Source organism: Cibotium barometz, chromosome 12, assembly GCF_041138505.1.
Source record: "Cibotium barometz isolate CiBa-2024 chromosome 12, ASM4113850v1, whole genome shotgun sequence".
In the NCBI taxonomy this organism is placed as follows: Eukaryota; Viridiplantae; Streptophyta; class Polypodiopsida; order Cyatheales; family Cibotiaceae; genus Cibotium; species Cibotium barometz.
The window spans coordinates 12,636,232-12,663,967 of NC_141057.1; the positions used below are offsets into that span (position 1 = coordinate 12,636,232).

Sequence of the window (27,736 nt, forward strand, 5' to 3'; positions counted from 1 at the left end):
CAAGGTATCGATTGAAGATACTATTAAGCAAGCTCATGAATAACCCTCATGAATAACAAGCTTATTAACTAAGGTTAAACACAATTACTTTTCTCTTCCGCGGATGTGAATCGTATAGACTAGTTGGCCTTTGCCTCGCATCGACGTTAAGCGTGCCATAGCCTAGTGCTAACCAAGCATGATACAGACATTGCTTTATGATACAAACTGCCCCTTATGATTGCAAACTTACCAAGCATTTGTGTCCCTTGTACACACTGGACAGAAGGCTTCTCACACCTCTGCTTTACAGGATGGCAGTCTCAGACAGGTGGGTATTTCATGTCATTTTATTGCATACGTTTTGTTCTTGATGTTCTGAAATTTGCCTAGTGGGCCTTATATCTGCATAGACAACATTGCACTGTGGTTCTCACAAATTTTCCCATGCATTGTGTCAAAAGATCTCAGTTTTCGTATCTGCTAGCTTCGAATTCGATGTCTTGTATCAGAGTTTCTGGATTTGCTGATGACATCTGTAAATACCGGAGACTGGATGAAGAGCTTCAGAGTATGGAGCTCATGGATAAACAAGGAGCTCCAATATCCAGAGACAGCATCTATTACTTACTGCAGGAATGCACAACAAAGAAGGACCTGACAACTGGAAGACGTGTTCATGCCCTCATGATCAGAAGAGGTCTGGATTCCATTGCTGTTTTAGGGAATCACCTGATCCGGCTCTTTGCTTCTTGTGGGAGTTTGCGGGAATCAAGTGAAGCTTTCTACAAGGTTTCAAAACCAACAGTATATACGTGGAACGCGCTCATCTCAGCACACCTTCAACATGGGGACACAGAGAGGGCTCTTGCTTTATATCAAGAAATGCAAGAGAAGTGCATGAAGCCTGATATAGTCACGTTTTTGTCCATCTTGAAAGCATGTAGTATCATAGGAGCTGTATTGCTAGGCCGGTTGGTACATGAACACATAGTAAAAAGTGGAGTTGAATCTAATATAGCTGTTGCTAATACCCTTGTTGACATGTATGCCAAATGTGACATCTTAGAGGAGGCACATTGGATTTTTGGAAGGTTGACAAAGCGCACTGTGGTCTCATGGGGTGTGATTATTGCTGGTTGTTCCAAACACGGACAAGGTGTTGTTGCCATCAACCTCTTTGAGAAAATGCAGCAGGATGGCATACACCCAGATAAAGTGATCTTTTTGGGCATCTTTAAAGCATGTGCCAGCATAGGGGCAATAGATCAGGGGAGGCAATTTCATAGTCAGATGATAAGCAGTGGGCTTGATGCAGATATGGTTGCTGGGAATGCTGTTGTTGACATGTATGCCAAATGTGGTAGCCTGGAGGAGGCCCGCAGAGTATTCGACCGCTTGTCAGGGCACTCCTTGGTGTCGTGGGGTGCATTGATTGCGGGGTATGCCCAACATGGGGGTTTCTCCTCTGCTTTTGAAATGTATGAAAAAATGCAAGAGAGGGGGGTAAAACCCGACAAAATCACATTCTTGTGCATCCTGAGAGCTTGTAGCAACATGGGTGCCATTGATAAGGGCAGGTATATACATGAACAAATCATTAATAGTGAATTCAAATCAGATGTCAGTGTTCTAAATGTTGTCATTGATATGTACGCAAAGTGTGGGAGTCTAGAAGAGGCCTTCAAAGTCTTTAACAACTTGCCACATCCGAATGTAACATCATGGGATGCACTGGTTGCAGGCTACGTGCTTAATGGGGATGGTTTCTCTGCTCTAAAGTTCTTTGAGAGGATGCAACAGGATGGCTTAAAGCCAAGTGAGGTAACTCTTTCATGTGCTTTACAAGCATGTGCAACCATTGGAGCCATAGGGCAAGGTAGGGTGATACATGATGAGGTTAGCAAGCATGGGCTTGGTTCAAATGTTGTTATTGGAAACACACTAATAGACATGTATGCCAAATGTGGGAGCCTGAATGAGGCACACCGAGCTTTTGACAAATTGCCAAATCGGAATGTGGTGTCATGGAGTGTTTTGATCTCAGGGTATGTCCAGCATGGGCATGGCCTCTCTGCCCTCAGCCTTTTTCAGAGGATGCAATCAGAAGGTGGAACACCAAGCAAAGTTGCATTTTCATGTGCTGTGAAAGCTTGTGGCAGCACAGGAGCTTTAACCCAGGGCAGGCTGATACATGATGAGATTGTCAGCATTGGACATGAAGCGGATGTGATTGTAGGGAGCTCTCTGGTTGACATGTATGTGAAATGCAAGTGCCTAGACGAGGCGCGTAAAGTGTTTGATGAATTGCATAATCGGGATGCGGTGTCGTGGGCTGCAATGGTTGCGGGGTATGCCTTGCATGGGCGTGGCATTCCCGCCCTCCAGCTTTTTGCAAGGATGCAAGAGGATGGCATAAAACCAGACAAAGTCACATTCTTATGCATCTTGAAAGCATGTGGGAGCGTAGGAGCCATCAGGCAAGGTGAGCTTGTACTTGACCAGATCGTCAGAGATGGATTTGAAGATGACGTGACCATGGGGAACACGATAATCGACATGTATGTGAAATGCGGGAGGCTAGAAAGTGCTCGCAATGTTTTCGATAGATTACCAACTCGAACTGTGGTTGCATGGGGTGGGATGATTACTGGACATGCCCAGCATGGCAACTTCAAGGTGGTCCAGCTATATCTAGACGACATGCGGCATGCAGGAGTGAAGCCGGATGATGTGATCTTTACCAACATTCTTGCAGCGTGTAGTCACGCTGGTCAGCTGGCAGAAGGTCGTCGGTACTTCAATTCAATGAAGGCACAGCATGGTATCACACCAAATGCGGAGCAATATAGCTGTATGATTGATCTTCTTGGGCGTGCAGGATGCTTCAAGGAGGCAGAAGATTACCTCGAGAGCTATCCAGGTTCTCCCGATTTCATAACGTGGGTATCTCTGCTATCTAGCTGCAGATTTTATGGCAATCTCAAGTTGGGAAGGCGATGCTTTGATCAAGTCTGTAAACTGAATACAGATGATGCATCTGGTTACATGCTCATGTCCAACATCTTTGTGGAGGCTCAGCTATGGGAGGAGGTTGATAAGCTTCAAGAGCTCAGGAAAAGTGCACGTGCTTGGAAGAAACCCGGGATGGCATGGATTGAGGTTGATGATTTTGTGCATGAATTCATTGTCGGAGGTGATAGCCACCCACAGAATTCAGAGATCTGTCCCAAGCTGCAGAGTTTGAACAAGGTCTTGAAACAGGATGGGTACTGGCCTCAGTTGGACTCAGTTATGGAGCCAATGGTAGATGAGAACATAACTGTATGGGCATTTTGAAGGAGAGAATTCCAAAGGCTTTTCTCACATTGGGTAATATAGATATTAGAGGGTCAAAAACTCCCATCTCGATGCCTCCCTCCAGAACAACGAGCTTTGGGTGTAGGCAGTACTGTATCACGTGCACAAGTTGCGGGCTTGCGAGGTATGCATGTGGCTATTGTTGATCTTCTTCATGATTTCTATAGACTTATTTGGCTTTGTTGCTTATACTCTTGAAGGGATAGGTTTTATGTTGGGTGCTTGGGTTTACTTTTATCTTTTAACCTGTCCAGGTTTTTGTGTCATGGATGCCTGGAGCCAACTGATTACAGTGGCCGAATGTTCTTTTGGTGCAATATGATATTCAATGAGAGCAGCTCAACCTCAGCCTTTGGTCAACCAGGTGTTTATTGTATTGTTGAAATGTAATTGCATCAATCCCCTGGATATAAGGAAATATAAGGGTCCTTATAAAAGCCGCTATGAGGACTAACCTCGGCAGTTTGCTGGACTGCATGGTAGGGTCAATGCTGTGCAATCCTCACCGGGTCGGCCTAGCACAAGTTTCGCCCTCAAAGTTCCTCAATATAATTCTTTGCCTTGGAAACCTGCATAACAAACCAATAGACTTGTAAGAAGTTAATTTAGCAAAGAAGCAAAGTAAAAAGAAATGTGAAGGTTTGAATTTTTGTAATACTTCTTTTAGTGTCGGATGTTGCTGCTGTCTGCAGGCGCACACGCATCGCACTGTACAGGAGTGCTTGTACATCAAAGGAGAACAAAGTGGTGCCAGACATCTACAAGTGCACCCCCTTGTCATGTCTCTTTCAAATAATTAATTGCTTTCTCAACAACCTCCTGTTCAGCATAATCTGCTATTGAGTACTAGAGCTTATTCTAGGATTTGAGTTGCGCCATACACCTCGAGCACTTGAGCCCTAGAGCACCTTGACCACTTGCACCATAGACCTCTAGCACTTGTGTTTACTAGATCCCCTTAAGGACTACAGTCCAAGATGAGAAACTCTAGGACTCCCACTCGTTTCTCTTTTCTCCTTTGCAGGATGTGAGGACTCTAATATGCAGGATGACACTCTTTTGCGCTACGTAAGATTAGCTGAGTCTGGTAAAAAGCCCCCCCCCCCCCCCAAGAAAAAGCTTAAATTTTCGGCCACACTCCGAGAGACTTTTTTTCAAAGTAGTATCTTTTCAGATACTAAGTCAAATTTGCAAGCTCTGATGATCCCATGCTTGTGCCGCCCAAGAGACAACATAGAGTTTGAATGTGGCAGGTGGCAGGGTGAGGATTGGGCTCTTTCACAAGTGGCAAGGGCATTCGGTAGAGGATCTGTTGTCCAGATCTGGGAAACGGATGGAGAGGGAATAGGAGACGGAGAAAAAGGGGCTGGAAAACGAGTGCGCTTTTCCAGGGCCAAGATCCGCGCCTTCAGCTCTTCCAATTTGGTGCTCTGTTCTGCGAGTGCTTGCATCATCTGCTGGAACATATCCTGAACACTCATGTCTGCCGCCCTTGAAGGACTGCTTGGTGCATTTGTTTCGAAGTTCGTCGTTCTCTCTCTTCGTCGTAGCTCGTTGTCACGTGCACCTTGCACTGGGGTACACAGTGACACACTGGCATGATCTTTAGTGCAGCATTTGTACAGAAGTAGAACCTTTTCTAGGATTATTTGTCGTACGCCATGACCCCATTGTGAGCCCTCAGTCCAGGGACAGTCAGGCACGAGCTACGTAGGTCAGTCTCTTACCTTCTAGGCTCTTGGTGATTGCCTTGGTGAGTTCCTCTTTGATGGCCTCTTTGTTAACTTCCACAATCTCCCCCTCCTCCCGTGGTGGTCGATCCTGTAGAGAGATCACCTCCGCTTTGAGGATGTCTATTGCCTCCTTCATAGTGTCCCGTTCCTTCTTCCATCCCTCTTTCTCCTCTTTCCATTCTTCTTTCTCCTTCTTCCCTCCTTCCTTCTCTTTCTCCCTTTCCTTCTCCCAAGTCTCCTTCTCCCTTTTCCAAGCTTCCTTCTCTTTTTGTAAAGCTTTCGATCTCCTTCTCGACTTTGGAAAGTCGGTTGATGATGTTGTTGATGGCGGAGTCCGCCGTCTTCTTGTTTTCTCTGATGGAGATGTTCACCTTATCCTTCATTTTGACTATCTCCTCTTTGCTTGCACCCTTGGCCATGTCGATGTACCTTGGAGAGATAGAACCCTAACACTTATGTTGCTGCCTTGGAGACCTAAGCTGTTGGGGTAAAGGCATTATGCCCACCCTTATAGTGTGTACAAGCCCATAAGTTATAGTACATAGTACACTTAGTACTTTTAATGTACTAAGTGCACTATGTGTACTAGTGCAATATACATGTGCGATAGGGGAGTCACACACTCAATGCTTGAGTTGACTTATCCCCACAACTCTCTCTCTCTCTCCCTTGTTTCTCTGTGTATGTCTCCCACATGAACTCTAACCCTAAATAACTCTCCCATTCAACTGGTATCAGAGCCTTAAGCTTAACTCAGCAGTGGAGCAGTCGTACTGTTATGCTGAATTCTGATCTGAGCTGAATTCTGGTCGTGCTGAATTCTGATCTGAGGGTCGCCTTGCCTTTTTTTGGTCGCCTTTCTCTGCCTAGCCACCAACAGGCGTGGGCTGCTCAACTGTTGCCCAACAGCTGGGCGTAGGCAGCCCAGCTAGCGTGGGCTGCTCAGCCAGCCCCAGCCAGTAGCGTGGGCTGCCGAGCAGCCACGAGGACTGCCCAGCCACTCAGGCGCAGCCAATCAAGCATAGCAACGAGCACCTGACTTCTTCGCTCGCCTGCCAGGAGTTTGACGCCTTGTAGAAGGTGACGTGGAGCTCAGCGCATAGCACGTGTCAAAGAGCGAGAAGCTGCCTGCCAGCGAGAGATTGGAGGCGCCCGCCGCAAACGCATCCCGCATACTTCAGCGCAACCAGCTCAACGTAGTAGAAGGCTCCCAGCCTTGGATTCTTGAGAAGAAGCGTTGGGCAACACTGTGTGCCCCTCCCCTGCGACCTTCAGCCAATCAATATTTCAGACTGAAGCAGCTCCTTCAATTGCCCACTTGCACAGCAGCAGCATCATCACCCCCTTTTCCTGCAACAAAAACAAAAAAATCAGAAAATTACCTGAGGTATTTGCTTCAATTTTTTTGGAATTTGCATGTCCAATTTGCAATTGAGCAGGTACAATCATCAATTGAGCAGGTCAGGTGCCAAATTGCTCAAATTTTGAGCAAACTTGGCAAAATTGGGTAACAATGGTCACAATCAGGATCAATTTGCAGGAAATTGGATGTCGAAATTTGGGGCTTTTGATGTAATTGTGCAATTAAGCATTCATACATGCTGTATGATGTGAGAAATCACACATTCGGGCAAAATTGCTGCAAATTGCAGTGCAAATCAAGGGGCTTTTGTGCCGATTGGATTGATTTGCATGCAGGCAATCGCATTTGATGCTTTGGGCAACGTGTTGATGCCTGTCAAGTACTCAATGTGCCTGTAAATCAAGGGGCTTTCATGTATTGGATGTATATGTGGCTAGGGGGAAGCACCGTGAAGACTTTGGATGCCTTCATGTGCGTCAATGTACCATGTATGATCAGAAATTGATCTTAAATCAAGGGGCTTTTCAAGATCGTATGCTTGTTGAGCTTGGCAAAGCAGCAGGCAAGACATTTATGCCTTGAATCCTCAGAAATCAGCTTGCAGTCAAGGGGCTTTTGCCCAATTTCTGTTCGGGACTGTTGTATGCAGTGTTCGGGACTGTAAAAGTCTAATTTTCACTCATTTGGACAGCCAGGAGAGCATTTATTGCTACTGTACCTGTTGGTACAGTTTTGGTACAGCTTTGTACGAGTTTTGGCATGGCTGCAAATTGATTTGAGTGAGCAAAAATCTCAATTTCAGTTGCTATACTTGCCGGTACAGGTTTGGTACATCATTGGTGAGCACTTGGTACTGTTGTACAGTACTTTGGAAGGGCAACAGAGCACATTTAAGGTGCTGTCCTAAATCTGCAGCAACCAGATTTTGGTGATTTCATCACATACAGTGGGAGTAGAGTTGCATTTGTGCTTCCGCAGTGGGAGATAAAGCTTGGGAGAACAACTGTGAGCACTTTGTGTGCTTTTGGTGCAGTGTTTGCACATTTTGCAAGGAGTCAGGCATTGACAGGTTGCATATTGCTATGGCAACCATAGGTGAGAGCTCTTCATTGCTTCACATCAAGAAGCTTGAAGGCTCACATAACTATGATATTTGGCAAACCCAGTGCTATAATGTGTTGCTCCAGAAGAAGTAGCACAAGCCTATCAAAGAAAGGGGTGTAATGCCCGCTTCTCTTACTGCTGAAGAGTGGGAAGATATGGATGAGCTGGCAAGATCTACTATCATGTTGTCTGTGTCAGACTCTTTACTTTTTAGCATTCGTGAAGAGAAGACAGCTTGGGGAATGTGGCAGAGATTGCAGGACTTGTATGCCCAGCACAGTGCCTCAAGCAAAGTGTATTGGTTGAAGAAACTCATAGGTCTTCAGATGAAGGAAGGGGCATCTATGACAGCCCATCTAAATGAGTTTAATGGTATTGTCAGCCAGGTCATTAATCAAAAGTTGGCAATGGACGATGAGTTCAAAGCCACTTTTCTCTTATGCACTTTGCCAGAGAGTTGGGACACATTCAGGACAGCCACTAGCAATTCGAATGCTATGCTGTCATATGCAGATGTTGAGGGTGCTCTTCTTCAAGAAGAGATGAACAGGAAAAACAACTCTGTTGGAAAGTCCAATGCAATGAATGCACGTTGGAGATCCCAGCAAAGGGGTAAAAGCCAAGAACGGGGAAGGAGCAAGTCTTGCTCCAAAAAGGACTTGGAATGCCATTATTGTGGCAAGAAGGGACACATCAAAAAGCAATGCTACAAATGGAAAAATGATCAAAAAGAAAAGGGAAAAGGCAAAGACAAAGACAAAGATGAAGCCAAAGATGTAAAGCCAAAGGGCAAAAGTGGAGTCAAGATTGAAGAAATCAATGTGTCACATGCAGGTGACAGTGAGGATGAGGTCCTATTCACGTCTTCACTTGATGCCCGTTCACTTCTTACAGGAGATGGTCATGGTATGCACTCATGGATCATTGATTCAGGTGCCTCCTTTCATGTCATAGATTGCAGAGACTTGTTTGTCAGGTATACTGCTGGCAACCATGCATGCAAGATTCTTGGCAGAGGTGATGTGAGGCTTGTGTTTTCAGATGGCTCACAGCTTATGCTCCATGATGTCAGGCATGTGCCTGAGATCAAGAAGAACCTGCTTTCTACTGGACAGCTTGATGATGCTGATTATGTTACCACATTTGGTCGTGGAAAGTGGAAGATTAGTAAGGGCTCACTGGTTGTTGCCAGAGGCTCTAAGGTGGATACTCTTTATTTCATGCATGCAGGTGTTTGTCACCATGCTAATGTAAATGCAACCGAGCTGCCGGAAATCTCTATGTGGCATAGCTGGTTGGGACACATGAGTGTCAAAGGAATGGAGCAATTGTCTCGTTTGGGTTACTTGCCTTCTCTAAAGTTTTCAAGTTTTCAGTTTTGTGAGCATTGTATATATGGTAGGCAACTCCAGTGCCCCCACAAGAAAGCTCTTGGACAGAAAGATGCTCAGTTAGAGCTTGTGCATACAGATGTATGTGAGATGCCTCAGCTTTCTTTGGGAGGGGCAAAATATTTTGTGTCTTTCATAGATGATGCCACACGCAAGGTGTGGGTTTATCCTCTTCGTTTGAAGAGTGATACATTCTCAGTGTTTTAGAAGTTTGTTGCTCATGTTGAGAATCAAACTGGCAAAACACTGAAGGCTTTGCGTTCCGACAATGGGAGAGAGTATATGTCCAAACAGTTTCAGGACTTTTGTGATGCTAAAGGCATCAAGAGGGAGCTCTCTACTCCTTATGATCCTCCACAAAACGGGACAGCAGAGAGGATGAACATGACCATTCAGGAGAAGGTCCGTTCTATGTTGTCACATGCTGCGTTACCTCATGGTTTTTGGGCTGAAGCTGTTATGACAGCCGTTCATCTTATAAATAGGTCACCTAACACGAGGCTTGGTAGGAAAGTGCCAGAAGAAGTATGGACAGGGAAGCCTCCGTCATACAAGCACTTGAGAGTGTTTGGTTGCGTTGCGTACGTGCACATACGCAGGGAAATGCGCACCAAACTTGATCCTAAGTCTCACAAATGCATATTCCTAGGATATGGTGACAGAGGTGAAATGGGGTATAGACTTTGGGATCCCGTGAATAGAAAGATTATACCCAGCAATGATGTCATTTTTGATGAAACATGCATGTATAAGGAACAGGAGCCACCAATGGGTGATATGCAGGCTAGACAGCAACCTGCAAATGATGGTCATTGGGTACGGAGGTCCACTAGACCCTCCAGAGCCCCTGACAGGTTTGTTCCAAGGGTTGACTACTTGATGCTCACTGACTGTGGGGAGCCCTCATGTTACAAGGAGGCTTTATAGAGGGCAGACAAGGCTCTTTGGGAGCGTGCCATGAAGTCAGAGATGGATTCTCTGCACAAAAATGGAACATGGAAGTTGGTGCATTTGCCTGCAGGCAAGAAGGTTTTGCCATGCAAGTGGGTATACAGGCTCAAAGTTGCACCTGATGCAAAGCCAAGATACAAAGCCAGGTTAGTGGCTAAGGGCTTCAAGCAGGAATATGGTGTGGACTTTGATGAAATCTTCTCTCCAGTGGTCAAAATGACCACACTTAGAGCTGTGTTAGCTTTGGTTGCACATGATGATCTGGACTTGATTCAGATGGATGTGAAGACTGCTTTTCTTCACGGTGATCTCCATGAGGAGATATATATGCAACAACCAGAGGGTTATGCAGTGAGTGGAAAGGAGAAGCTTGTATGCAAGCTAAAAAAGAGTCTTTATGGGCTCAAACAGGCACCAAGGGAATGGTATCATAAATTTGATACATTCATGAAATTGTTGGAATTAGGGTTGCAGGAATGCACACACAACTTCAAGAAGATGAGGAAGCTTGAGCACAACACAGTAGTGTATTATGAGTGCCAAAAATGAAAGATAACAAGCCCTAGAAGATAATGGGCGTATATACAATGCACGGGGGAAAAAACCTCCTAGTGAGGGAAAAAGTGCCCCGGCGGTCCTAAGTGTGTTCACACACATCACTACTATAATATGGTAACAAATCCCCCCTGGAGTGATGCGGTGAACAAGAGCTAGCACTCATGTATAGGGAAGTGTCTAGCTATGTGGACGAATCCACAAAAGGGAGTAAGCCCAAAGCTTTGCGAAAAGCTTCGAACTTCTCACGAGGCAGAGCCTTTGTGAAAAGGTCTGCAAGGTTATCCTGTGTTGGCACATAAGCCAAACTGATCTCTCCTGCAGAGAGTCTCTCCCTGACATAATGGTAGTGCACCTCAATGTGCTTCGTACGAGCATGGAACACTGGGTTCCGCGCAACTGCCAATGCGCTCTGACTGTCAGTGAAGATGGTGGTGGCAGATGGCTGCCCAACACCCAAATCAGCCATAAGGCGTCTGAGCCACACACACTCAACCGTAGCTGTGAAAGCTGCCCTGTACTCAGCTTCACAACTAGAAGTGGCCACAGTAGGCTGCTTCTTGCTCAACCATGATATGCATGAGCTTCCAAGCATGAAGCAAAAACCACTCGTGGACACGCGTGTGTCATAACAACCAGCCCAGTCAGAATCTGAAAAAGCATGTAAATCTGGCGGCAATGATCCCCCCTTGGGATAAAACAACCCAAGATGCCGAGTACCACTCAAATAGCGAAAGATACGCTTCACTGCCTGCCAATGCTTAATGCCTGGGCTATGCATAAATCTGCTCACCTGTGAGACTGCAAACTGAATGTCTGGCCTCGTAATGCATACATAAATGAGGCAACCAACAGCTGTCTGATAGAGTGTGACATCAAAGTGATCTCCAGCATCATGAAGACTCAACTTCAAACCTGTCTCCATTGGAGTAGCAATAGGCTTGCAGTCTTCAAGGCCAAATCTCCGCAACAATGTTTCAATATACTTTGTCTGACACAAAGCAATACCTCCATCACACTGCTTAAATTGTATCCCCAAATAATGATGCAAATGCCCCAAATCTGACATCTCAAAAGAGGCATTCAAATCAGCCTTAAAATCAGCAATATGACTCTTATTTGGTCCTGTGAGCAGCATGTCATCGACATAGAGAGCAATGATTAGATGTACACCATCCACACGTTTAACATACAAAGTGCTTTCTGTTGGACTATTCTGAAACCCATGTGCAGTCAAATATGCATGTATTTTTTCATACCAAGCTCGTGGAGCTTGCTTTAAACCATATAAAGCCTTTTTTAACCTGCACACTTTGTTTTCCTGCCCTCTTTGAACAAAACCACGAGGCTGCGATACATACACCTCCTCATGCAAATCTCCATTTAAGAACGCAGTCTTTATGTCCAGCTGATGTACATTCCAACCATTATGAGCTGCTAATGCACAGATGCTACGAACAGTGGTCATACGACATGTGGGAGCAAAAGTCTCATCAAAATCAATGCCCTTCTCTTGAGCATAACCTTTTGCAACAAGCCTAGCCTTTTGGCGATCCACTGTGCCATCAGGCTTACGCTTCAATTTGTATACCCACTTAGTGCCAATGGCCTTCTTGCCAGGGGGCAAGTCACATAAAGACCATGTACCATTCTTCATAATAGCATCGTATTCTGCTTGCATAGCAGCCATCCAATTTTCTGAACTTTGTGCCTCATCAAATGAAACAGGCTCACTTTCATCGCACATACTAGAAACAGCCAATGCATAACAATCTGACGCATAAGAGGCACCATGAGAGCCAGAACGAGTGCGACTAGACAAAGGGGCATCCAACTTGCTGTCACGCAAAGTCTGCACCAGCCATCTAGGCATATTCCTAGAGCCCTCAATCTCTTGTCTCTCATCCTCAAGTGCATCATGCACATCTGCATCAGATATAGGCTGATCTGTGCCATCATTTAAAACCTGCATAGGCTGAAAAACTGCCTCATGAGGTATTGCACTTGACTGTGCACCACTGAAAAGAGGCAACAATGTATCATAGACATCACGTGAGCTGATATCTGTCTCCTTAGTACATGAAACCAAGGGCTGAACTGCATCTTCCACAAATACAACATCACGGCTAACCAAAATGCGCTTTGTCTGTGGATGATACAAACGATAGCCTTTGCTCTCAGCACTATATCCAACAAAAATACATTTGACAGCTTTGTCATCCAATTTTCTGCGATGTTGCACAGGCACTAATGCATATGCCAGGTAACCAAAAACACGTAAATGGCCAACAGATGGCTTGCGGCCATGCCAAGCCTCATATGGAGTGACAACCTGTAATGCTTTGGTGGGACACCTGTTTAGTACATAAGTGGCACACATGACAGCCTCAAGCCAAAAACCATGTGGTAGACTTTGACTCTTAACCATACATCTTGCCATTTCCATGAGAGACCTGTTTTTCCTCTCAGCCACACCATTTTGCTGTGGTGTATACGGCACTGTACATTGGTGTTTTATCCCACGCTCAGCCAGAAATGCATTAAATTCTGAAGACATATACTCCCCCCCTCGATCTGAACGGAGGGTGCCCATCTTACTTTCTGACACATTTTCAGCCATAACCAAAAACTGTTTGAAGCACAAAAACACTTCGGACTTTGCCTTCAAAGGATATACCCATGCATGCCTGGTAAAATCATCAATGAAAGTCACGAAGTAAAGGTAGTTTCCAAATGATGGAGTTTGCATGGGACCACAAACATCACTGTGAACAAGCTGCAATTTGCGTTCAGCTCTCACTGATCCATCTTTGGGAAAGGAAGCACGCTGCATTTTACCCAATATGCAGCCCTCACAAACATGCTTGACAGGTGCCTCAAGCTTAGGCAAAGAAGACACCATTTCAGATTTCTGCAGGCGCAGCAAACTTGCAAAATTCAGATGACCAAAACGTGCATGCCACAGTTTTGCATTTGAAATAGCCTGCGTATCCATAATAGCACATGCTGAATCCTCTACACATTTGCCATCCATATTGAGCTTATACAGCCCTCGACATAGTGAACCAGATGCTACAATGATGTCACCACAAGAGAGATCATGAACAGTACATCTGTCATCCACAAATTTTACAACCAAACCTGTTTTGGCAAATGCGGAGACTGACAGCAGATTCTTTTTGATCCCTGGCACATACAATGCATCAAAAAGTGTAAAGGTGTTGCCATTTGCAACATTCAGCACAATCTGTCCAACTCCTTTAACGGGATAAGAGGAGTTATTGGCACAAGTGACAGTATTCCCTGTGGGAGCAGACTCAAGGAAAGTGAATAAACTGCGCTGCGAGGTGATATGCTTAGTGGCACCACTGTCAAAGTACCATACATCTGAATCTACTGCAGACATACATGTGTCATGCAAAGATGGGTCATAACTGCACTGCGCATTGAATGCCCATTCTGTATCTAGCACAACATTAGCAGATTCATTGTTAGAAGGAGAGGCATCTGCAACAGCCATACCAGCCTCTTTCTTCTTAGCCTCTTTCGCAGCCAGCTTAGGACACGCTTTGATGACATGATCATTTCCCTTACAGTACTTGCAAAATGTCTTCTGTTTGTCACCCTTCTTCTCATCTTTGTCTTCCTTCTTTGGTTGCGCAGCATTTGCAGATTTCTGCTTACTAGAAGAAAAGCCAGCTTTACCTTTCCCGCTTCTCTGATTAGCAACGAAAGCTTGATCTGCGACACGCATACTATTCCTGTTTTGCCTTGACTGGTCTTCTTGCAGCAAAACAGAAACTAACTCCTCAAATGATAAGGCATTGGGATTGCCTTTCATCATCAAGCGAAGAGTGGAAGCAAAACCCTGATAAGAATCTGGTAGACCATTCAAAACAGTCTGCACAAGTGAACTGTCTGACAGGATTTCATCTGCAGAAATGAGCTGCTCTTTGAAATCCTTGATCTTTGTCAAAAAGCTATCCATAGAATCACCTTCGTTCATATGCTCATTCTCCAACTGTTTTCGGAGATAAGCAACACGAGCCTCATTTCTTGCCTGATACAATGTGGCAAGTACATCCCAAGCATCCTTAGAAGTCCTGCAGGAGCGAATATGTGGGATAATGGTACGTTTGACAGACAGCGCAATCAAGGCATGAGCCTGCGCATCTCTACCATCCCAACGAATCTGCTCTGCTGAAAGTGGTGGTTCTCGAACAGCTGCTACAGCACTTGTGCCTGCACCATCATCAACAGTACCTGTTTCTGATGTGTTTGCAGCATTCCCAGCCACAATAGGACGTGCATCAATACCCTGCACAATATTCCATAACCCCTTTGCTACCAATACATGTCGCATCATATATGCCCACAATGGATAGTTGGTGCCATCCAACTTATCCTCAGCAGCCAACATGCGGAATACATCATTGTTGTCAGCCATGGCCAATGACTGTACTACTAGATGTAAATGCTGTCTGCAAGAGGTAAACCTGTATAAAATCGACCTGTGCTATATAGCACAGCCCAAAACAGACGAATGGGCACCTGTCCTGCAGATTTTAATCTTGACAGAAAATCTGCACAGTAGGACGATTTTGCCTGCGCAGTACTTGGAATGCAAAAACGGAGGGCGAAATGACTTCAGATCAAAATTCTGAAAAAAACGAGCCCTATGGGCTCTCCCACGGCATATACTAACCTGCAGACGCTCGTGAAACCTCGTTGCAATCGGAGGAGATGAAGCGGCAGGTGCCGGTGATGCTGCCCGGGAGGAGGAAGCCTGCTCTGATACCAATTGTTGGAATTAGGGTTGCAGGAATGCACACACAACTTCAAGAAGATGAGGAAGCTTGAGCACAACACAGTAGTGTATTATGAGTGCCAAAAATGAAAGATAACAAGCCCTAGAAGATAATGGGCGTATATACAATGCACGGGGGAAAAAACCTCCTAGTGAGGGAAAAAGTGCCCCGGTGGTCCTAAGTGTGTTCACACACATCACTACTATAATATGGTAACAGAAATCACAGAATTTCAGGAGAAGTGACATAGATCACTGCTTATACACCAAGAAAGCTTTGGATGGCAGTCTATTGATCCTCATCTTGTATGTTGATTGCAAAAAAATCTCGTAAAGAGATGGATGCCTTGAAGAAGAGGCTGCATCAAACCTTTGATATGAAGGATTTGGGTGATGCAAATCACATTTTGGGTATGCGGATACTTCGGGACAGAAATCAGCATGTGTTGTATTTGTCTCAGAAGGAATACATTGGCAAAGTTTTGCAGAGGTTCAATATGGACGGGGGGAAGAAGACTAGTACTCCTTTGCCCTGTGTATGTCTCCCACATGAACTCTAACCCTAAATAACTCTCCCATTCATAAGCAAGGGTGGGTGAGGAAAGGGTAGCGAACATAACCTGGATTGGGCTGGGGCTTCACATGGCGGCAGCAGCAGCACAGGCGGCGACCAAAACGTAGCGACGGGGAGGGGATGCGCAGGCGACGGGGAGAGAGAGAGAGAGAGAGAGAGTTATGTTGCTGCCTTGGGGGCTTCAAGAAGGGTGGGTGGTTGGGTGGGAAAAAGGGTACACAGCGGGCGGCGAAGGGTGGATGGGAAAAGGGGGACACAGCGGGCGGCAAATAGAGAGAGGGAAAGAGAGAGATGGCGTGGTGTGCTGGGCACAACAGGCGAGGCAAAACAGGGGGTGATGGGCAGCGGGCGCACAGTGCGAGAGCGAGCGGGGGCGATCGGGAAACAAGGGGGTGATGGGCGGCGGGTGCAGAGAGGGAGGCGGAAGGGAGGCACATAGGGCGACGGGGAAACAGGGGGTGATGGGCGGCGGATGCACAGAGGGAGGCGGATGCACAGAGGGAGGCGGAAGAGAGAGAGAGATATATTAACGTCTACAAGAGGCCAAAGTGGCCTATGAGACAAAAGTACCAATACATCCAAAACTCAAGGAAACTAAATGTCCCGAGTAGAAAATGAAAAGCATAAATTGAAAAACAACTAGCTATAACATGTGGCCAAAGAGGAACTAGTGGCCTGATACAACTGCAAGAAAAAGGCATATCTGATAAATGTGTGGAATTGGGAAAATGGTAGGCTATGGGAAGCAGCTGAGATAGACTCATCCCATCAGCATAGACAGGCTGAAGCGCCGAGGTCGTGCCAATATCGCATGTATCCTCTGATAATGTCTTGGTTGGGGCCGCGGCCCAGCGGGTTGTGGACGCCGTGCTCTAAATAGCTTTCCAGCTCTATCCAAGGTGACCCCTCGAGGTGGTTGTGTGGGCCCAATCAACTCGTGGTCAACGATACGCGAGGTCGCTGCTGCTCTGAAGAAGTCGGTAAGGGTGCGCTGGCTTGTCTTGGACATGTCCCCCTGTTTGGAGCGTAGCATGTGGTCTTTGTGTCTGCGTAGCTCGAGGAGAAAAAGCCCAATGCAACGCTGGTGTAACATGTGGAAGCTTCGGGGGAGATCAGTAACTTCAATGCTCAGAAATTAGCACACGTTTCACGACGAGAATAACACACAAAACTGAAAATAGATGTGCAGAAAATAGAGGGAGAGAGAGAGAGGGAGAAGAGGACATAGTATTGGGTCCCGAATACCCTCTGTAGGCCCCCTACCACGAATGGGGTATTTGCTTTTATTTGGTATCATGCAAAATCTGAAATAAAAGACTGAACCTGAACCTGAACCTTCTTGGCTGAGATAGATCTCTGCCCTTGACCTTCAATCCTTCACCCTGGCACCTGCTGCTCTAAAGAAGTCGGTAAGGGTGCGCTGGTGTGTGTCTCGGATATGTCCATCCTGTCTGGAGCATAGGATGAGGTCTTGGTGTCTGCGCAGCTCGAGGAGAAAAGGCCCAAGGCAACGCTGGTCTGAGTAGCCACTTTGGACAATGGCCCAAATCCATCTCGGAAGAGGCAATGAAAGCGCCCCCGGATCTCGTAGTACACTAGGCACCGACATATGTAGTGCTCCTCAGTCTCTGGCTCTAGCTGACAGAGTTGGCAAATCCGATCCTTAGGGGCAAGGGAGACGGCTCCATATCGACTGGTCTCTATCCTCAGCTTTCATGTGAAGACGTGCAGATTTGGCCAATAGCACATCTAACTCCATGAGAGAGGTGAATGTCCATGTACCTCGGGTGGACAACAAAACCATCAGGGGATAAGTGGAGAAGATGCTCTCGGTAGAAAGCTATCTTTGTCCCTAGTGGCTCGGCTGGTGTGATCCATGTGCGTGCTATGTGTAGCTGAATGATATCCATCCTGATGATCTTGTTGAGCTCACTCCAGCTCAACTCCAGGAAGGGGGAGTCCAGGCTGTATTGTAAAGGTGGAAGGCGGTCCATATACATACCATGTAGCTATAACCATGTGCTAGTCTGGGCATACCAGCACTCTGTGTTGCCCTGTGATGCGAGCTGTCTGGATGACTCTAGCACGAGTCTAGAGTATTTGTGCCTGGAGAGGCTCCATAGCCTATGTATGAAAGTGACCGTCGGGAAGAGGGCCTCGGCTACGATCGGTGGGGCTCCCATCTTTGCCCGGACTATCTCATGTGGTACTGATGATTTACTCTTGATCATGCGGGAGATCATCATCACTAGTGGTCTCTCCATCTGCTTCCACCCATCATAAAACTGACCTCCACTCGAGGCTGGCTGCTGTGCTGTAGATCCACTGCTTCGCCTGTGATTGTCACATGCGGAAGCCTCTGTGGCCAGATCATCACTCATAAGAAAACGCAGCACCCCCACTGGATGCTTGATGCACAAACAACTGGAAGTGACCTAACCTACTCAAAATCTTATTCATATACTTGTCTATTACAAGGCCATGTAGGAAGCTTAGCTTCCCTTGAAAAAGGTTACTTGTACTCCTACCTATGACCTAAGTCCCAAGTGGGAACTTGAATGACTGACTAAGAGACCTGGCCCTCTTTATATAGGCCCTTATAATCTGGCCGACTGGACCAAACCCTCATTCCCTGCCGTGTCTCCTCACTGTCATCCTTGGACGTCTGGCAACTTGACTTGACCTGGAAACATTGCTATCCTCCGCGATTGCTCCGCTTGAAGAACTTGCATCGTGATCCACTGAGTCCCCCTACCTTCATGCGCTTTCCCTTGAACACGAGGTCTTGGTGTCCTTCCTTGAGGCTGATCATTGGCATCTTCGCTCCACCCTTGGATGACTACCATCCCTTGGAACCAGTATTCATATGGGCTCACCGGTATGCCCTTTGGCATCCACCCACGGACTGCCTTTTCCCTATGGCTTTGCTGAACACCAACCATCCTCCTTGGAGATCTACCCTTAGCTGTGTTCCTTGCCTCTCGGACTGTGCACCTTCTCTTGGGACTGGTCTTGGAGCACTGGAAATCCTGCTGAGTGCTGGCGCTCTGATACCAATGTCACATGCGGAAGCCTCTGTGGCCAGATCATCACTCATAAGAAAACTCAGCACTCCCACTGGATGCTTGATGCACAAACAACTGGATAAAAACGCAAGAGAGAAAGCAGTGACCTAACCTACTCAAAATCTTATTCATATACTTGTCTGTTACAATGCCATGTTGGAAGCTTAGCTTCCCTTGAAAAAGGTCACTTGTACTCCTACCTATGACCCAAGTCCCAAGTGGGAACTTGAATGACTGACTAAGAGACGTGGCCCTCTTTATATAGGCCCTTATAATCTGGCCGATTGGACCAAACCTGGCCGACCAGCATTTAATGCTGCCGACCAGCACTTCTGGGCGTTTTCCTCCTGTTGGGCTACTGCTGGCTGCCTACCGACTGTGGCTATACTACTGAATGCTCCACGCTGCCCTTCACAGCCTTGTGAGGCTGCCGCCTGGTCCACGCCTTCTCATCCATTGCTGCTGGTCACTGGCTATAGTCCTCTTGGTCCCACTCAGCCCTAAAAAGGTGTCTGACCCTGTCCTACCCTGTCCTACTGCCTGTCCAGATCAGAAGAAGCATGTCCACATGGCATGCATGTGACAGTGATAGAGACTCGGCCCCCAGATGGGAGCGCCGTACAAAAGCGTTGGTGTAACCAACGTGTCAAATAACCAAAGCTTCGTCCGAGGTTCGTGAAACTAGATGTGTACACACTGGCTCTCCAGGGCTCCGAGTGCAGCATATCCTCTAGTCAATCTGTCCTCCGCCGCCCTCCTTGTGGTAAAGTGCGGTCCATCAAAAGTGACCCCCAGGTAGACATATCTCCTAATTCTCTGTACTGTCTCCCCACCATCATAGTTGCAAGCATTCGTTGCATTCGTGCATTCGCATTCAAGTTTGCCAAGTTTGCTAAAGAATGCTTCAAACCTTGGCATAGATGCATTCGTCACATTTTTATGTATGCATAAAATCATAAAACTAGTGCCCAAATTACTGATTTGCTTAAAGCCGCTTTTTTAATTGATACTAGATGGCCAATTTCCAAAAGAAAACCATCTCGGTAGACTAACATGTCAAATTTGGGGCTTTTTTGGGAGAGTTTCAAATTTCAAAAATATCAACAGACACGGTTGCAGGCTTTAGGTTATAGCGGGCTATGGTTGTGGTGCACATCACACACCTTCAAGCTTCTTCACAATGTTGAAAGGTGAATGGCAATCGTACTCCTTGCATAGCAGTTTACTTGAGCGCGATTCCCAACATTCAGCAACGTTTTAATTCGGTATGCTTTGATGAGCCATACCACCCAATGTTTAGTATTTACACGCTACCCAAGAAAAGCCTAAAACATGGCCGGCCACCCAAATTTTTAAGTTGCAAAAAAAGTCAAGTTTGCAAGGTGTTGCAAACGTGAGAATGTAGCAAATGTTTGCAAACCTATGCAAACGGGGATGTTTGCAACTATGCCGACCATAGGTGAACTCAGGCAACCGGTCGGGTCGGCCCACTATTGAGAGGTGTTAAACACCAAGACTGAATCTTGACTTGCACTTTTGACCTTGGTTGGAGCACTTCCCCTTGGCTGTCCTGGCCCTTGGAACGCACCACCACTTCGTGAATAATGAGATGCTTCTACTAAATTCAACGCTGGGTTTTTATACCCCTCTAGATGGCTGGCCGCTGGTCAGCTTCCCCATATAGGGGTAGGCCTGCTGAATATCCGCACGACTAGATAAAATCACATTTTATGTTGCTTTTTGCCATCGTTTTACACTATATAAGTGGCTGGCCATCCATGCGTAAATGCTGGGCTGCTGGGCAGCCACTGCGCAGGCTGTGGGCTGCCCCACACTTGGCCGACTGGCTGGGCAGGGCCCAGGGCCCTGTCGGCTGCCTGGCCAGGGCCCCTAGGGCTGGCCGACAGCCTGCCCAGCCCACACTAGGGCTGGTGGGCACAACTTGGGGCCCTCTTGGCCCCTTGGGGTGGCTCTAAGTCTACCCCATGCCCATGCAAGAGCCTTAGGCTTTGTTACGGGGTAGCCCTATGGCTGGACCCCTTTTCTACATGCAAATCTTACATGCTTCTACAGGTGTGGCATCCGGTTGCAAACCAGATACCTAGATCATCTGACATTATTCCAGAGGGAGACTCACCTTATGGACTGGCACTGCTTCATGTGCAGGACGATGCACACTTGACCTCAGACGCGTAGAGTGGAACCTTGGCTGACTCGCCCCGGACTGGGCTCACATGGGACCAGTTTCCACCCCAGGTCCTTGTCATGTGCATAGTGTGTATCTGCAGTGTGCTATACACACACACACAAGACTAGCTTCAAGGCTTGGGGAAGCTTGGAGCTAGGCAGGCTGATTGACGAACGGGCGGGCATCCAAGTATGGACGGTCGGGTGCCCAAGTGTGGACGCCCGGTGACTGGCCAAGAGCCTATAAAAGGGTGGCCAAGGTTAGTCAATAGTTCATAGAGTCTCGCATGTCTTTGTGAGAGCTCTATGGTCAGGAGCCTGGATCTAGTGCAGACGTGCACTTGCTTTCTGCAGCCAAGGCCGGCAGCCGTCTCGAGGCTCGCGAGGGTAGCTTCATGGCGGTATGGGACGTCACGAGGTAGAGATTGGTCGGCACGTCCAACTAGTTAGCTCAACTCGTGGATTGGTGGGGACAACCAAGACATCTCAGTTTGCCAGTTTGACCATGACCTCGCAGAACCTCACTTATGAGGTGTACCTCCAGAATCCGGATTCAGGACTACGAAGATACTCTGGAGTGCTATATTATGCATCTAGAGCATGTAGACTTGTTATTAGGGATTGAGTGGTTTAAGACTCTTCAAGTCCAGATAGATTGGTCTAGTCATACTTTTTCTTTTGAACATAGGAACACCCAGTATTGTATCTTAGGTGATTGTATACATCCCTCTCAGGGACCTCTTGTAAATATAGTTGATTTTGGAAATATAATGGATTCTTCTTTGTATAATGCTTTCCATTGTGTCTTGATTCCACTTTCTTCATTTCTCATACCTACTATGGATGTTAATGAATTAAGCGTGTTTGAAAGCAACGAATTAAAGAAGATACTTGATTTGTTTCAAGATGTATTTCCTAAGGGACTGCCATCAGGCTTACCACCTGAAAGGGTAGTAGATCATCGTATTGACCTGGTCCCTGGTGCTCAACCTGTTAGTATTTCACCGTACAGGATGAGCCAAGCTGAGGAAGATGAGTTGGCCAAACAACCCGAAGATTATTTGAGGATGAGTCAGATCCGTCCAAGTAAATCACCTTGGGGTGCACCTGTGTTACTCAGGAGAAATAAGGACAACACCTGGAGAATGTGTATAGATTCAAAGTTGTTTCCAACTTCTCAAAAACAAGTCTCCAAAAGTCACTTGTAAACTTAGAGTCCCTATGAGTGATTATGTCCTGCGTTAACCCGTACAGTCTAAACAATTGCTCGATAAACTACCTTACTAATTACGTAGCTGTAATGGTCTTCCGTGTCGGTAAAAATCTAGTCATTTTTGTCAAGCGATCCACCACAACCCAAATAGAATCGTGGCCTTGACATGTTCTTGGTAATCCAATAATAAAATCCATGGAAATACTTTCCCATTTATTACCTGGGATTTGCAAAGGATGCAACATCCCAGCCTGTCTAAAGCGTTCAGCTTTATTTGCTTGACAAACTTGACACTTGAGAACATAATCTTCTACATACCCTTTTATCTTTGGCCAATAAAAAGTGTGTTTCACTAAAGCTAATGTCCTGTGTACCCTAGGGTGTCCAGCAGAAGGGGAATCGTGACACTCCTTAAGAATCTTGGACCTAATGTCCGGGATCTGTGGTACACAAATTTTGTCATTACGGAATAGTAAACCATTTCAAATCATCCACCGGCTCCTACAGCCTGAACGGTAGGCTAGTCAGTCATTGAGTCTTGGTCAATCAATGAGCTCCCATCCTGGATCTTTTGCTAATATGGACCAAAATAACTATCAGTCCTGTAAAGCCCTCTCAATGACTGAAATAAGTCAGTAGAAATCTTGGTGAACGACAAAGTATTCACCTCTCTAATTCGACTAAGCACATCTGCGACACTATTCATGGACCCCTTTCGATAACGGATTTCAAAATCAAAATCTTGCATTAACTCAGCCCATCGAGCTTTTCTTCCTCTCAAATCATCTGCATCACACACATACTTGATTGACTGATGATCAGTCAATCAGTCAATACCACAAACTTGGAGCCATATAAATAATGTCTTCAAACCTTGAGAGCGTGAATGACAGCATAAAGCTCTTTTCAAGGATTGGCCAACGAGATTGAGTGTCGTCTAGCTTTTTACTCTCGAAAACAACATGTCTACCATCTTGGAATAGAGCAGCCCCGATTGCATAGTCACTGGCATCAGTCTCAAGAACATAAGGCCTACTAGGATTGGATAGTGCTAAGATAGGTGCTTCCTTGACTTTATCTTTCAAAAGTCTGAAGGCCATATCCAGATCGTTATTCCAAGTGAAAGGAAAGGCTGATTTGACTTACGTCCACAACCTTTCAACAAGTCGGTTATCGGTAGTGTGAGCTGAGAGTACTCCTGCACAGATTTCCGAAGAAAAACAACAAAACCGAGAAAAGAATGAAGTTGTTTCACAGTCTGCGGTATAGGCCAGGCCAAAACCTTTTGAACTCAGTCATAATCAATGCTCAACCCGTCTCTAGTGATCTTGTGTCCCAAGTAAATGATTTCTGTCATAAAAAACTCACATTTACTTAATTTAGCATACAGTCGATTCTATTGTAAAATAGTTAAGACAATCGTGAGGTGTCTAACGTGATCCTCAAGAGTACGACTATATACTAAAATATCATCAAGGAACACAACCACAAATTTTTCCAAATGTTCACGAAAAAGATCGTTAATCATTTGCTGAAAAGTGGCTGGAGCATTGGTTAACCCAAAAGGTAATACGAGAAACTTGTAATGGCCATACCTGGTCCGAAAGGCGGTTCTTTCGACATGCCTTTCATGAATACGCATCTGGTGATAGCCAGTACGTAAATCTATCTTTGTGAAATACTTTGCTCCGGCTAACCGGTCAATCAGGTCATCTAATCTAGGGAGAGGATAGCGGTTCTTGATTGTCAACTTGTTCAATCTCTTGCACAACAACAGCAGGGGAGCTGGGTTGAGAGAGAGAGCGAAAAGTATACGTCTCAAGAATGATGTGATAGTTGCTTGAGTAATTTACAATGAAGTACATGTACCTATAGAAGTACAAAGGTTCTCCTGCTGACATCACTACTTATGTCACATCACACACAAATATCTAGATATTATTTATACCCCTGTAAGAGGTGGTTAACACACACTAACACATAAGTGGGTGTTTTTACTCCTTTGCTAGAGGATGTTCACACGCGCACTCATATTCAGGCTTAATAGCCGTTCACACACAAGACCAGGCTTAATAGCCTTACCCAGAAACGTACTACCACACATATATGAGTGGGTACACACACAGGTAAGACCTTGATTCCCAACATCCACTACCCTCGGAGACGAACATGGAGGCAGACACAATCGGGGCCATAGGATTTGGAGAACTGATTAGTGATCGACAGCGTGCAAGAAGCCTCCCAGGGTCACCTCCACCTCACCAAGGGAGGACCCACTGGCCAAGGTGCCACTCCCAACCAAACCCACCACAAACAGTCGCCCCCACATTCCTCTTGAAGAGCTCCCTTCCACATGGCAACATGACCAGTATGGTGACTTCAAGATGGACGAATGGCCAGCACATGACCCCACCATTCTCAACCGGGCGTGAGCTTCCTGATTCTCTTTTCGTCAAGGAATTCAACCTTGGCATAGCGGAGGAGCCACGCCCGATCTTACTAGCCTCCTGGTTGTGGTACCACCCAACCTTGCTTGCACAAGCTTCTGCTTTCTTCCACTCCTACAAAGATGTCTTGGCTTGGACCTACAAAGACCTAGAAGGTGTGCCCACAAACATAGGCGTGGACACCATTCCTCTACAAGACGGTGCCTGTCCTGTTTGTAGGCGTGCATATAAGTTGAATCCCAAGTATGCTGAAGAAGTGAAGCTGGAGCTGGAATACATGGAGGCTGCCAATATCATTCGCCAATCGAGCACTCCGATTGGCTGTCCCCCATGGGCATCACGCCTAAGAAGAAGTTCAATAAGATATGTGTCGAGTTCTGCTCTCTTAACAAAGTGACCATAAAAGATGGCTTTCCTCTTCCATTCATGGACAGGATTCTCGAGGATGTAGCTGGTCACACGCCCTATACAGCTTCATGGATGGGTTAAGTACAACCAATTTGTCACTCAACCAGATGACTGTGCCAAGACAACGCTTGTCACGTAGTGCGGCACATACATCTACAACAAGATGCCATTTGTGTTGTGCAATGCCTTTGCAACATTCCAGAGGATTGTCACCACCAGCTTAAGAGAATTTCTCCTCACTTTCCTTCGCTCTTTTGTGGACGGTTTCTCCAGCTTTACTGGCACCGACCTCTCCTCCACTTTAAAAGCTTTCAGTGAGCACGTCCTCCGATTGGCCCAAATCTTCAACAAGTGTCGGTCCTCCCACGTGCATCTCAACCCTTTCAAATGCCACCTTTTGGTGGTACAAGGCACCCTCCTTGAGCACATCACCTCTGCAGAGGGCCTTGTCCCAGATCCGGAAAAAGTCATTGCCATTCTTTGTCTCCCTCCTCCCATTAGCTCAAAGGGCACCCAAATCTTTACTTGGCACATTGGCTATCACAGGCGCTTCATCAGAATGTATGCTGACATTGCCTTGCCCTCACCCGCCTATCCAGTGGTCCACTCATGAGGCCACTACCTTGAACTATCTCAAGCAATGCCTCACAGAAGCTCCCGTCCTTATTCCACCAGATTGGTATGTCACATGTTATGTCCCAACCTAGCACCAAATTTCAGCTGGGCAGGCCCATCTACTACAGCCGCCTGCTCAACCGAGCCAAAAGAAATTACAACACAAAAGGAGCATGAAGGCTTGGCAATTGTCTATGCACTCCAAAAGTTTTGTCACTATCTCCTGGGTGTCCACTTCATTATTTTCACCGACCATCATGCCTTGAAATATCTTCTCAACAAGCCCCAGGTCCTTCTCTTCCAAGAATTTGATTTTGACGTCCTGCTCTGACAAGGAAAGCATCATGTCATGGCAGATCACCTTTCTGGCATAGATAGTGGTGACCCTGCCACCCCTGCAGGTATTGACTCCCTGACAATGTGCTTTTTAAAGTAGATGCTGATCCTGCTTGGTATGGCAATGTGCTTGCCTTGTGGGTAGGCAGCTTTACAAAGCCGGTCATGATGGCCCTGGGGCGCTGTGCCTCATGAAGTTCCAGACCTGGTGGAGGATGCTCATGCTGGACTACCCAGGGCACACCACAGCGGAGTGCATATTTCACGCTGGAATATGGTGCCAGCATGTTCAAAGACAACAAAGCATATGCTCAGAGCTGCGACATTTGCCAACTGTGGACCAAACCCACCCATCAATCCAGCTGCTCCCTGTAGGTCTCCCTTACTTGGTCTTGAAATCCTTGGACCAATTTGCGTTAATTATTATTGTTCAGGCTAAATCTAGTAGTCTTTCTGTTTTAATCTTCTCTTGGTTGCTCCCAAAAGGCTTGTAAAAGATGGGTAGAATGGGAAGATTCAAGAGAGGGGTCCTATAGGCTACTATAGTAAAAGTAGGCCAACTTACAAACAAAGCCTTTGTACCTGAAGGGGGAGACAATGTGGTATATCTGAACAAGATTTGGAAGCTCAAGTGGCCTGAGGAAGTGTGGAAAGGCTGGTTCAAGGCTTTGTGGGAGTCTACACTTCCTCATAAGATTAAGATAAAGACTTAAGAGTACTCATGGGTGCTCTTCCCTTAGGATTTAAGATGTTAAAGAGGAATATGAACTCTGGCAGGTGTCTTAGATGTAGAACTTGAATTGAGGCCCTTGGCATGCTTTCTGGGGCTGCCTTGCTATTAGGAGCATGTGGACTGAGATGTACAGATGGATTTTGGCTGTGCTTGGTTACAGGGTGTTTTGGTCTCATTGGCTCCTTGGCAAGGCACTAGGCGTGCTGAGGAAATTAACACTATCTTTGGTATGTCCAGATTCATTTGTCTTTGGAACTGTGGGGGTCCAAGAAGGCCTTGCCGTATTGGGATCATGTCACTTAGGGGATGGATCCAAAGAAACTTAAAGCATTATGCAAGGCCAATATTCAATATCTTCTTGTGCAAGTCAATGACTGGATTGGCATTCTTTGGAGAGGTTATGAGTCTCCTATTTAATATGATAATTTTGTTTCTAATTTTGATTTGTGCTGTACACAGGCCAGAGATATCAAACAGGGAAGGCTGAGGGTGTTCGAAAGGAGAAGTGGGTATATCAGAAGTAAGGGGTCCTGCCTATCATTCAGAATGTGCCCTCTTGGAATCCAATTGGAGGCTACTTGTTATCATTTGGGACTGAATGCATCTTGGCAATACGAGAGGTTGGGGATGCAGCTGGTCTTATGTTGTTGGTTTTTTTTTCTTTAAGGGGAAAATGTTTTAATTGTATATGGTATTTTTGAGGGGTGGCTCTTCATCTGATTATACTTGTTGCCCAATGCTATAGAGTCTAGCTGCTCGAGGGATATTTTTGTATCTGGGAGACTGTTGTTTGGCTTTTATGTGGGAAGCTTATTGGAGCAGAGGGTCTTCATGCTATGTAGGCAGGAACTTTACTAATATAAAACCTTTTTTCTTAAAAAACATTCCTCAAAAAAAGAAAAAGAAAAAGAAAAA

General features: G+C 46.1%; 1 protein-coding gene across 7 annotated transcripts; it reads left to right on the plus strand.

The window, feature by feature from the left end:
- The first annotated feature begins 19 nt into the window (after positions 1-19).
- Positions 20-27,736, plus strand: LOC147633071 (pentatricopeptide repeat-containing protein At2g33680-like). Of its 7 annotated transcripts, XM_086806080.1 has the most exons (6): positions 32-310; positions 444-3,463; positions 3,594-3,703; positions 3,823-3,931; positions 4,032-4,103; positions 27,281-27,736. In XM_086806080.1, the coding sequence occupies exons 1-2, from the start codon at positions 198-200 to the stop codon at positions 3,316-3,318; spliced, it is 2,988 nt and encodes a 995-aa protein (XP_086662206.1). In that variant the 5' UTR covers positions 32-197; the 3' UTR covers positions 3,319-3,463; positions 3,594-3,703; positions 3,823-3,931; positions 4,032-4,103; positions 27,281-27,736. The 7 variants fall into 7 exon arrangements, with proteins under 7 accessions (XP_086662207.1, XP_086662206.1, XP_086662201.1 ...); XM_086806075.1 differs by lacking the exon at positions 4,032-4,103; XM_086806077.1 differs by lacking the exon at positions 3,823-3,931.

Excerpts from the sequence above, each read along its gene's own strand:
- LOC147633071 (XM_086806081.1), top strand. The coding sequence starts at position 198 with ATGATACAAACTGCCCCTTATGATTGCAAACTTACCAAGCATTTGTGT. Across the intron at positions 311-443 it reads AGGATGGCAGTCTCAGACAG|ATCTCAGTTTTCGTATCTGC; the intron begins GTGGGTATTTCA and ends TTGTGTCAAAAG.